Genomic DNA, 11,424 nt, shown 5'->3' on the forward strand with positions numbered 1-11,424 from the left:
TCTTTTAAAAAACTGTTTCAAATGATACATTTGTTCTCAATAATCATGATGAATGATTTTCCACCCATAATTCTGTCATTCATATGAATAAGCATTCTAAACTTTCACATTAAATAGTTTACAAAAGAAAAATATACTGTACTGTATATGAAGCCAGGCTTCATTAACCAACACTTAACAAAATGCAATCATATATGCTATACAATAGGTTTACACAAATATTTTCTAAACACACATAAAGATACATTAAATACTTTAATCTTTGATAAGAAAAAGATATTATAAAAAGCCATGACAGTCATCTAATTTTTTTTAAACTACATTAATAGACATGTAAACTTACACAGAGCCCCTGAAGTCCATTTCTAAGACCATGTGCCCTCCCAATCAGAAATTTTGAAAGCATACCTATAGGCAGCACTGCAGGCTTTCGCAATGATGGATATTGAACTAATGGTAGCAGCTAGAAATGAATAAAGAGAAAAAACTTAATGTACAAAGTTAATAGGGTTAGATAGGTCTGGATCAGGTTGGGTGAGCATACATTCCAAATTTAATGCATTACGTGGCAATAAACATCATTCAAACAAATAAAGACAGGTTGCCTTCTGATTCTTTTCACGGGACCAACACTCCATTTCCTCTTTATATGTGTATGTTTTTAGATATAGCTAGCAAAGGAAGGTAGAAATGAAGAGCAGCAACTGGTCGCAAAGCATGAGCTCTGTTGCAGAAGTCCCAACGTTGGATTTACTGTGCTTTAAGATTAATGGTTCCTGCTACAGAAGCCTATATCCTTTCGGAATCCAGTTTGCCATCTACTTGGTCTGCACTCTTGGTGTGCTTCTGATGGTCCTGGGAAACCTGCTGGTGGTGATTTCTATCTTCCACTTCAAAGTACTTCACACTCCAACCAATTTCTTGCTGCTCTCCCTAGCCTTGGCAGATCTCCTCCTGGGCTTAACAGTCCTTCCTTTTAGTGCAATCCGCTCTGTGGAAAGCTGCTGGTACTTCGGTGATGACTTTTGCCGGCTTCATACTTTTCTGGACACGTTGTTTTGCTTGACTTCCATATTCCATCTCTGTTTTATATCCATTGACCGTCACTGCGCCATCTGTGACCCATTGCTCTATCCCACCAAGTTCACTGTAAGGGTTGCGTGCACTTACATTGCAGTGGGGTGGGGGGTGCCTGTGGTTTATACCTCCGTCTTCCTCTATAGCAAAATAATTGAGGAGAGTTTAGATCATTTCTTGCAAGACATGCCTTGCATTGGGAGCTGTCAGCTGCTGTTCAACAAACTCTGGGGCTGGATCAACTTCCCAGTTTTCTTCCTCCCCTGCCTCATAATGATAGGCTTGTATGTGAAAATATTTATTGTGGCAAACAAACAAGCCAAACAGATAAGCAACATGACTAGGAATACCGGGAATCCACAGCATCAGTTGGGAGCCACAAAAAGAGAAAAGAAGGCAGCGAAGACTCTGGGAATTGCAGTAGGAATCTACCTCCTGTGCTGGTTGCCCTTTACCATAGACACCATAGTGGACAGCTTGTTGGATTTCATTACCCCACCTGTAGTGTTTGATGTTCTTATTTGGTTTGCTTACTTTAATTCTGCATGTAACCCCTTGATTTATGTGTTTTCATATCATTGGTTCAGGAGAGCTGTAAAGCTTGTCCTAACCCGTCAGATCTTCAGCGCACAAACGTGTACAATAGACCTATACCAAGAGGAATAACCCAACAGCAATAGTGGATGATAGTACAAGGAGGGTTGCCCTAAGATATTTCATTGCCTGGAGTGGGAAAATAAATGGTGCACATATATGCAGAGATGCACACACTTGAAGCCAAGTTTCTAGTAGTTACAGTTGGTCATTTTGACATCTTGTCCCCTTCCTGACAATAAAATAATAATACATTCAAGAACTGTCAACCTGTTGTCCTTTCATGACACCCAAATAAGCTGTTTGAGGTAAAAACCTCTGCGCTTAATAGAAAGGCTGACCCTGGGGATCAAAGAAAAGAAGTTGCAAAGAATTTAATTGACTATTTATACTCATCAATTTCTGAGCCATGTGTCATAATATAGTCAGAGTTTCTATTGCTCTGGATAATTGTGTTGGCATAATTATTGTGACAGGAATAAAAAGTAAAAAAAATACAGCTAGCACAGCAACAGGTTGGTTGGGGGCAGAGTAACCAATATTAATCTAGTGAGAAAGATGGTGAGTCCTAGAAATGTTTGTGTACACTACAGTATGGCCCACAAAGAAAGGAAGCCAGTGTGGTGCAGTGGTTTCAGCACTGGACTTCAGACATCAGGTTTGAATTGATTGGCTATGGAAACCCACTGGGTGATCTTGGCCAAGTTCACACTTTCTCAGCCTCAGAGAAAGACAAAAGCAAGTCCCCTCTGAGCAAATCTTGCCAAGAAAACCTTATGATAGCACTTAGGGTTATCATAAATCAAGAGGCACACCACAACAACTAAAAAGCAAAAGATTGCATTGGAAAATTAAGAACATTGAAAAATTGTCTGTTCCTACCTGCTTTCTCTCTAAACCATGGCAGAGACAGTTTACCTCTAGAAACCAGTGTATAACCCTAAATGTATACTATGTCACCTGAGCGGTATAGTCCACCAAAACGATAACAGCCACAATGCATGTAAAATATGGAATATTCAAAGAAAAAAGAATTGCTCTCTGTGAACACAGTGATTCATGTATTTATAATTCTTGTCACTGTCACTTAAGATTCTTTTTATTGTGTCAGAAGCGACCTGAGAACATACTGCAAATCGCTTCTGGTGTGAGAGAATTGGCTGTCTACAGAGATGTTGCCCAGGGAACACCCAGATGTGTTACTGGGAGGCTTCTCTCATGTGTCCAGAAACTAGAGCTGACAGATGAGAGCTCACCCCATCTCGCAGATTCAAACCAGCAATCTTCAGGTCAGCAACCCAACCTTCAGATCAGTAGTTCAGCCGGCACAAAGGTTTAACCCACTGCACCACCGTGGAGTGCATTTCAGTAATGAGCTGAAAGACTGTCAAATCAAAAGTGAAATACATTTTCTACAAAAAAGAGCAGTTCAAATTATTTGAACTTCATTCTAAATACCCAAGATGGCCAAGAGCCAGCTGAGCTGACACTAGGTTAGCTGAAACTGATGAATCCAAATAACTCTCAGCCAAGGGGTGTTGGAAATAGAATTGCCTTGGCCTATCCATGAGTTAGAACTGTACCTGAGCTAAAACAAGTTTGGCTCTAATGCAGGCATGGGAATTGTGAATTGTGGGAATTGAAGTCCAAAACACCTGGAGGGCCAAAGTTTGCCCATGCTTGCTCTAATGAAACCCAACTCCTCCTTCAACCCCACCCTTCCTATCTAGCTGTTCTGATAGCAGATCATAGCCACATAGCAGTTCTGTAGTCACGTTCTTTCACTGGCCGATCTCAGCTCAACTGGAAGAAGTGGATTCCTACTGGTAGAAGAGGCTTGTGCCCAGTCCTAACAGCCAATGCATCTTCAGATTGGACTGAATTGTTAGACTAACAAAAGAAAAATCAGAATCTCATGTGCTTCCTTCATCTTTTCCTTTTTCATTGTACACAGTGAAATTGTAAATGCTTAAGAGTAAAGGAGCTTCTTGTCTTGCATGTCCTGAGATAGCCCTATATTGGTTTTAAATTGACATTTGTCGCCCACATGTGGTGAATTCATGTTCTGCAAACATTTTCTGCTTTATTATCTGAAAGTTGATTACACTTGGCTTTTTAAGACCCGCTCTAGTGCTCACCATTACAGTCATACTTCAGCTAACAAAATAAATATGTTCCCAGGCATTACTTCTTGAACAGAAAGTTTGGTGTCATAGAAAGAAATAACATGCAAAGCACAGGTACAGCAAAAGAAAAAAAAAGAGAGAGACAGCAGTTTAACGTATTTCAGAAAACCTTTAAACTGATGCATAGCAATATGCACACAAGAAATGAAGGGGGGGGGGGGGGGGTAGGCCAAACATTTCATAAGCAAGCTCAAACATTTTAAACTTTCTAAAGACAACTTGGAGCCTTTTTCCAAAAGACCTTGAAAAATTACTTTTTGACCAGCCTCTTCTTTTTCTATGTATGACTTATATTTTTGTGGCCAGACTTACAGATCTATACTTTAAAAATGTTTCCACACTCATAGCTACACCTGGTGGGAACATGGGAGAGGGCCATCTTGATGACTGTTTCCTGCCCATACATTTCCCCCCTTCCTTAATATCTGTCCTTATCCAAGTGAATAACTTCTTACTCCATTAAGTCATTGAAAACTTATTTTGGGGAAAACAGGTGCTGGTGTAATGTGCTAGATTTTTATTTGATGTCTTTTAATAGTTTGTGTTTTAATCATTTTAAATTTTTTGATTGTTTAATTTAAAAAATGTTTGCTAAGAATGGTTAGCTATGTTTTTAAACTGCTTTTAGCTGTGTCGAATATCAAATTGTAATAATTTCCACTTACATTGACATTCTAATTATTGTATTTGCATTTACAGTTGGCAGTATCTTTAAAGTTCTAGAGCAGTGTTTCTCAACCTGGGGGTTGGGACCCCTGGGGGGGGTCACAAGGGGTGGTGGTCAGAAAACACACATTTCTGATGGTCTTAGGAACCCCTTTGGCAGAGAAGTCTGAAGATCTCTCCACCTGTCCTCCTCTTCCTTTTTGGAAACAAATAGCAAATCCTCCCACCAAAAGTTGGCCTGCTGTGATTGTCCAGCCTCTCAACTGGCCCCTCAGCCAAGGGGAGGACTGTTTCTGAGACTCCAAGCAGGGAGGGGAGATCAGGCATGCTTGGCGCAAGGAAGTGTGGTCCACAGTTCTCTCTGGATGTAACAGGTGAAATGCAACTCCAAAACTTAAGGTCAATGCCCACCAAACTCTTCCAATATTTTCTGTTGGTCATGGGAGTTCTGGTTCAATTCCATTGTTGGTGGAATTCAGAATACTCTTTGATTGTAGGTTAACTCTAAATCCGAGCAACTACAACTCCCAAATGACTAAATCAATCCCCCTCCCAACCCCATCAGCATTCAAATTTGGGCATATTGAGTATTTGTGCCAAATTTGGTCCAGTGAATGAAAATACATCCTACATATCAGATATTTAAACTATGATTAATAACAGTAGCAAAATTACAGATATGAATTAGCGACAAAATAATTGTATGCTTGGGGGTCACCACAACATGAGAAACTGTATTAAGAGGTTGAGGCATTAGGAAGGTTGAGAGCCACTGCTCTAGATTATTTTAAACAGGATGTTGAATTTGCGCTTATATAAGTCTAATGTTCTAATATGTTCTTCTTTTTCTTTTTCTTTAAATACTTGAAACCTATTGTTGTATATTTATAAAATATGACAGGATTCTCACTGTTTTACTGTATTTAGATAAAAAAGAAAAGATCAGTTTTATATGGTCTAGTTCACATTTCCTCTCCATCCTCTTGCTTATACTCAATGCCTTCAAAAATGAAAACTTGGATTTAGAGATATACTTAAATATGCATTATAACTGTATAGTTTCAAATGTTTTCCCAACAATATGTTTGTGTGTGTGCTTCCAAGTTGCCTGTTGATTTATGGAGACCCCGTGAATTTCATAAGATTTTCTTTGACATGGAAAGTTCAAAAGAAGTTTTGACAGTTTCTTTCTCTGAAATAAAGTCCATCACACCTGATATTCCTATGTTCTCTAAAGTATGTAGTTCTATATATATTTAATTATATCATCTCATTAAAAGTAATGGTTACATTTCTAAACATAATTTATCCAAAAATTCAAATCCTTGTATGTATCTGTTTTAAAACTTGAGAATCGCATCACAAAATGTGGGAATCTGAAGGGAAGCTATATCTAGATCCACTCATGTACAACTTTGTATCTGCAAAGGACAGACTCCTCAAAGATCCTCATCATAACATAATCTACTCTGCATTCTGTTACATCTGAAATACAGCTTAATTGGAATGTATAAATGGATGGAAAGATGGCAAGTTAGTTTTCTTTTTTATTACTGTGAAATACTTTTTCCCATCATAAAACCAAAGCAATTAAATGTTTGCCTTTGTAAAATGTGCACTTCTAAACTTCTGTGAACTGGAACAGGCACAGAATAGGTAAAGATGGTACAATTTGTTTTAATCTATATTCCCTGAAGCACTTTATTCCTCATTCACAAAATATTTTCCTTCTCCTATCAAAGTGAAACATGCACAGATTGCTCTGACTCTGCCAGCTTTTCACATGAAGGGAAATTCTTGGAAGTGAATGTTAACTCCTTACCTAGAAATATTTAAGCCAATATTGTGAGAAGTAATTGCTTACGGTAATGTTTAATATAATACTCAGCAGTTTATCATCTGGTTTGCACCAGAGGTCAGTAAGGCCTTGAGTTTGAAGCAAGGAACTCTGGCAAGAATTTCAGTTCTGGAAGTTCAACTCATGTTATGATATAGTGCAGGAGGAAAATTGTGTGGCTCAATAAAGAGGTTATTAGACTGCATCTTCCAGCAATTGAGCTAAAATAGCCAATGATGGGGAATGTTGGAAGCTGCAGTTCAGTGACATCTAGAGGGTCACAGAATTTCCACAATGGTTACCATGATCTTACACCATGGTATATGCTAGCTTTTCAAGCATGAACCAGAACAAACACAGTAACCTGGACCATATCAGCATCTTATAGGTTCACCAATTTTGTGGGCTTCCTAAGAGGGGAGGGAGCCCATAGGAGACCCCCTACCTACTCTTTTAGGAGGCAATTATTCACAAGTAGTCCTCGCTCACTGACTTCACTGAGTCAAGTCAAGCTTTGATCATTCTGTCATTGTGGGTAGCTCTTTGGAGCAGAGAGGAAGCTTCGCCTCAACGTGTCTCAGCAGCTGGACTCCTCGTAGGGCAATCCAATATCCTGTCCCCTTGAAGTCCAATATCTTTAGGGAAGATCTTCTATTCAGTAGCATCTTACCTTCAAACCTCTAAATTCTCCTGTTAAGAGGATCCCTCCATCAAGAGATTACATCACAGGTGGCACTACTTAAAAACCCAACATTCAATAAAATCGGCGTAGGAAGAAAATATGATGCACAAAAACAGTCATAGCATTTCTTGTTTTCTGCTCAGCTTTTCAAAACCACAGAAAGTGCAATAAGACCAATGGTGAATGCAGGCACCCAGAGGCAGTAGGGCTTGAACATCCAGCATTTTTCAGACAAGCTCGTTCTGCCAACTTCACCAAAATCCTTTCAGCATTCTTATTTATGGGAAAGCGAACTAGCCTAAAAACCCTCAGTGTTGGTTCAATCTGTGACATATTACTTCAACATCCCTCCTGGAATGCATAGCAAAGGTTGGACAAAGGACAAAGGAGGTAATAATCACTGTATCACAAATATTATTAATGTGCCATCTACTGGCCACTCTCTGTATTTTTATTTTATAGGCCTGTGCGAGCAATGAAAAAAAATGTTTCTCATTACTCATTACTAAATTAGGGGAAAGCGCAGTCAATCTTTTCTAAAGTGTTTCTAAAATATCGTTAGAGTCCGTGACAGTCTCCATTCTGTTTTGGAGCTTGCCATGGTGAAAAGGGGTGTTCCGATGGGCAATCGTTATTTCTTTATTTATAACATTTATATCCCAATATTCTCACCCTGAAGAGGGCTCAGGCTGGCTTACATGGGTGGCATTATTTCATGCCTGAACAACAACAATTAAAAGCAATTAAGCAACAATTTAAAGCAACATTAAAACAACATATGTAAACATTAGACGACTATTGTGCATAGATCCAAAGTCAGATGACCAGATAATTATATTCATCAATCCAAAGCCCATTCCAACTATATTGCATGGGCAATTATGCTGTGCTTGCTCCCAAAGCCAGGTTTTCACTTGTTTGCGAAATGACAGGAGGGAAGGGGCCGTCCTAATCCCACTAGGGAGGGAGTTCCACAGACGAGGGGGCACTACTGAGAAGGCCCTATCCCTCGTCCCCACCAGTCACACCTCCAAGATGGTTCATAGAGGGAGACGTGTTCAGTCAGGTAAGTTGGGCTGGGTCCATTCAGGGCTTTATAGGCAAAAGCCAGCACTTTGAATGGTGCTCAGTAGCAAACCGCCAGCCAGTGGAGCTAGCACAACAGCGAGGTGGTTTGCTCCCTGTTAGCAATCTGGCTGCCGCATGTTGGACTAGTTGAAGCTTCCGAACAGTATTCAAAGGCAGCCCCACCTAGAGCACATTGTAGTCGTCTATACGAGATGTAACTAGCGCATGTACCACTGTGGCCAAGTCTGACTTCCCAAGGTATGGGTGTAATTGGTGCACAAGTTTTAGTTGTGCAAAAGCCCCCCTGGCCACCGCCAAGACCTGGGGTTCCAGGCTCAGTGATGAGTCCAGAACTTCTGAGCTGTGAACCTGCACCTTCAGGGGGAGTGTAACCCCATCCAGCACAGGCTGTAACCCTATACCCTGTTTGGCCTTGCAACTGGCCAGAAATACCTCTGTCTTGTCTGAATTCAGCTTGAATTTGTTTGCCCTCATCTAGACTGTCACAGCAGCCAGGCGCCGGTTCAGGACCTGGACAGGTTCTTAAGCAGTAGGTAGAAAGGAGTAATAGAGTTGGACATCATCTGCGTACAGATGGCATTGAACTCCAAAACTCCGGATTATCTCTCCCAGCAGCTTCATGTAGATGTTAAAAAACATGGGGGACAGTACTGAATCCTGTGGGACCCCACAGGACAACGGCTTAGCAGCGAGCTGTCATCCCTCTTTACAGAAGTGCATAATAACTCCTTCCCTTTGCAAATTTCTTTTTTAAAAAATTAATGACAGATATACTGTCGTGTAATAGAGGCATTGCAGAGGGGAGAGAGGGGCAGGCAGTTTTCCTTTGCTGGTTTATTCCAGTGATAATATTGTACTTAGCAGAGAGCTGCCATCCCTGTTTATAGAAATGCATGATTACGCCTTCCTATAGAAAGCAATGGTTTAAAATAGCATCCCTGCCTCAAGGGTCCAATGGGTTTAGTTGCAGAACTATTGCATTCCATGGAAAGAGATGCTGGCAGGTTTGCATGAAGAACAAAACCTGGGACAGAGACTTATCGCCTATGTGTGATGAAGAAGATAGCAGGTGCCTATGGGAAAGCACTAAAAGTCTGATGAGAGGAGAACAAATGAAAGAAGCGAGGGAGGGCTGGAAGGTACCATCAGCTCCCGATTCCTCTCTTTACTTAACTGAACAATGCCTCTCAATACTAGGTTGTTGTGAGTTTTCTGGGCTGTATGGCCATGTTCCAGAAACATTATTTCTTGATGTTTCACCTGCATCTATGACAGGCATCCTCAGAGATTGTGGGATATGTTGGGAACTGGTCAAGTGGGGTTTATATATCTGTGGAAGGTCCAGGGTGGGAAAACAACTTGATTTGCATTGAAAAGCTTTGCAGCTTCAAGACGTGGCTGCTTCCTGCCTGAGGGAATACTTTGTTGGGAGGTATTAACTGGCCCTGATTTTCCTGTCTTCAAAGTGTTGCTCTTTATTTACTGTCCTGATTTGAGAGTTTTTTTTAAATACTGGTAGCCAGATTTTGTTCATTTTCATGGTTTCTTCCTTTCTGTTGAAATTGTCCACATGCCTGTGGATCTCAGTGGTGTTTCTGTGTCGTTTGACATGGTGGTTGTTTGAGTGTTCTAGCATTTCTGTTTTCTCACATAATATGCTGTGTCCAGGACAGGCATGTAGACCGGGGGGGGGGGGGGCGGCTTGAGGGGCTTCAGCCCCCCCCCCCCCAAATTCTCAGGGTGGTCTGTGAGAAGGCCTTACTGGTACTATTATGTTTATTCATATCATGATCTGATCACCATGCTCAATAAATCCCATATGCATGGGGTACTGGGATAACTATACAAAAGGTTTGCTAGGGCAGATCCTCTCTCACTCAGACTCAGCCCCCCCCCCCATCAAAATCCTGGCTAAGGGCCTGGTCCAGGTTGGTTCATCAGGTGCCCTGCTAGGGCTGACTTCTCTGGTTGGATTAGTCTGCAGTGCCTTTCCTGTTCCTTGATTCTTGTCTGGGCAAGACTGTGTTGGTGGTCCTCTGCCAGTACAGTAAAGGTAAAGGTTTCCCCTGACGTTAAGTCCAGTCATGTCTGACTCTGGGGGTTGGTGCTCATTTCCATTTCTAAGCCGAAGAGCCGGCGTTGTCCATAGACACCTCCAAGGTCATGTGGCCGGCATGACTGCATGGAGTGCCGTTACCTTCCCGCCAGAGCGGTACCTATTGATCTACTCACATTGGCATGTTTTCGAACTGCTAGGTTGGCAGATGCTGGAGCTAACAGCGGCTGCTCACTCTGCTCCCGGGGTTTGAACCTGGGACCTTTCGGTCTGCAAGTTCAGCAGCTCAGTGTTTTAACACACTTCGCCACCGAGGCTCCTTGTACATTACAGTACAGTAGAGTCTTGCTTATCCTGCATCAACGGGCTGGCAGAACGTTGGATAAGCGAAAAGGTTGGATAATAAGGAGGGATTAAGGAAAGCCTATTAAATGCCAAAACATCATGTTTTACAACAAATCGAAAGAAAAAGCAGTTCAATACATGATAACGTTATGTAGTAATGACTGTACAGTAGTCTCACTTATCCAACACTCGCTTATCCAACATTCTGGATTATCCAACGCATTTTTGTAGTCAATGTTTTCAATACATCGTGATATTTTGGTGCTAAATTTGTAAATGCAGTAATTACTACATAGCATTACTGCATATTGAACTACTTCTTCTGTCAAATTTTTTATATAACATGTTGTTTTGGTGCTTAAGTTGTAAAATCATAACCTAATTTGATGTTTAATAGGCTTTTCCTTAATCTCTCCTTATTATCCAACATATTCGCTTAGCCAACATTCTGCTGGCCCGTTTACGTTAGATAAGCGAGACTCTACTGTACTTACGAATTTAGCACTAAAACATCGCAGTGTATTGAAAACATTGACTACAAAAACATTGACTACTAAAAGGCAGACTGCGTTGGATAATACAGAACGTTGGAGGCGCGAAGGTTGGATCAGCGAGACTCTCCTAGGATTAGCGCCTTATCACTCTAGAGCTGGAAGGGAAGGCAAAGAGCACGCATCCATCCCAGCTGAAGTCCTGGGGCGGCCTCCTTCCCGCAGAATTCTGGGCCTTGTAGTCTAGGGAAGCCCTGCACCTCTCTGGGCTGGCTGAGCCTTCCAAAGGCCCCTCCCCTGAACTACAAATCCCAGGCGGAAGCCACAGGGTTTCGGACGGAGAAAAGAAGGTACTGCAAGATCCTCCCCGCAGGGCTCCTCCAATCGCGGGGCGGCGCTGT

At 41.5% G+C, this 11,424-nt stretch overlaps 1 protein-coding gene across 1 annotated transcript; it reads left to right on the plus strand.

The window, feature by feature from the left end:
• The first annotated feature begins 690 nt into the window (after positions 1-690).
• On the plus strand, positions 691-2,031 carry LOC100553785 (trace amine-associated receptor 5). The gene has a single exon (XM_003223316.2). It carries the CDS (start codon positions 691-693, stop codon positions 1,741-1,743), a length of 1,053 nt encoding a protein of 350 aa, XP_003223364.1. The 3' UTR covers positions 1,744-2,031.
• Positions 2,032-11,424: the final 9,393 nt, after the last annotated feature.

Source organism: Anolis carolinensis, chromosome 1 (genome assembly GCF_035594765.1).
Source record: "Anolis carolinensis isolate JA03-04 chromosome 1, rAnoCar3.1.pri, whole genome shotgun sequence".
Taxonomy (NCBI): Eukaryota; Metazoa; Chordata; class Lepidosauria; order Squamata; family Dactyloidae; genus Anolis; species Anolis carolinensis.

What these genes read in the sequence shown, in the direction of transcription:
- LOC100553785 (XM_003223316.2), top strand. Translation starts at nt 691, where the DNA reads ATGAAGAGCAGCAACTGGTCGCAAAGCATGAGCTCTGTTGCAGAAGTC.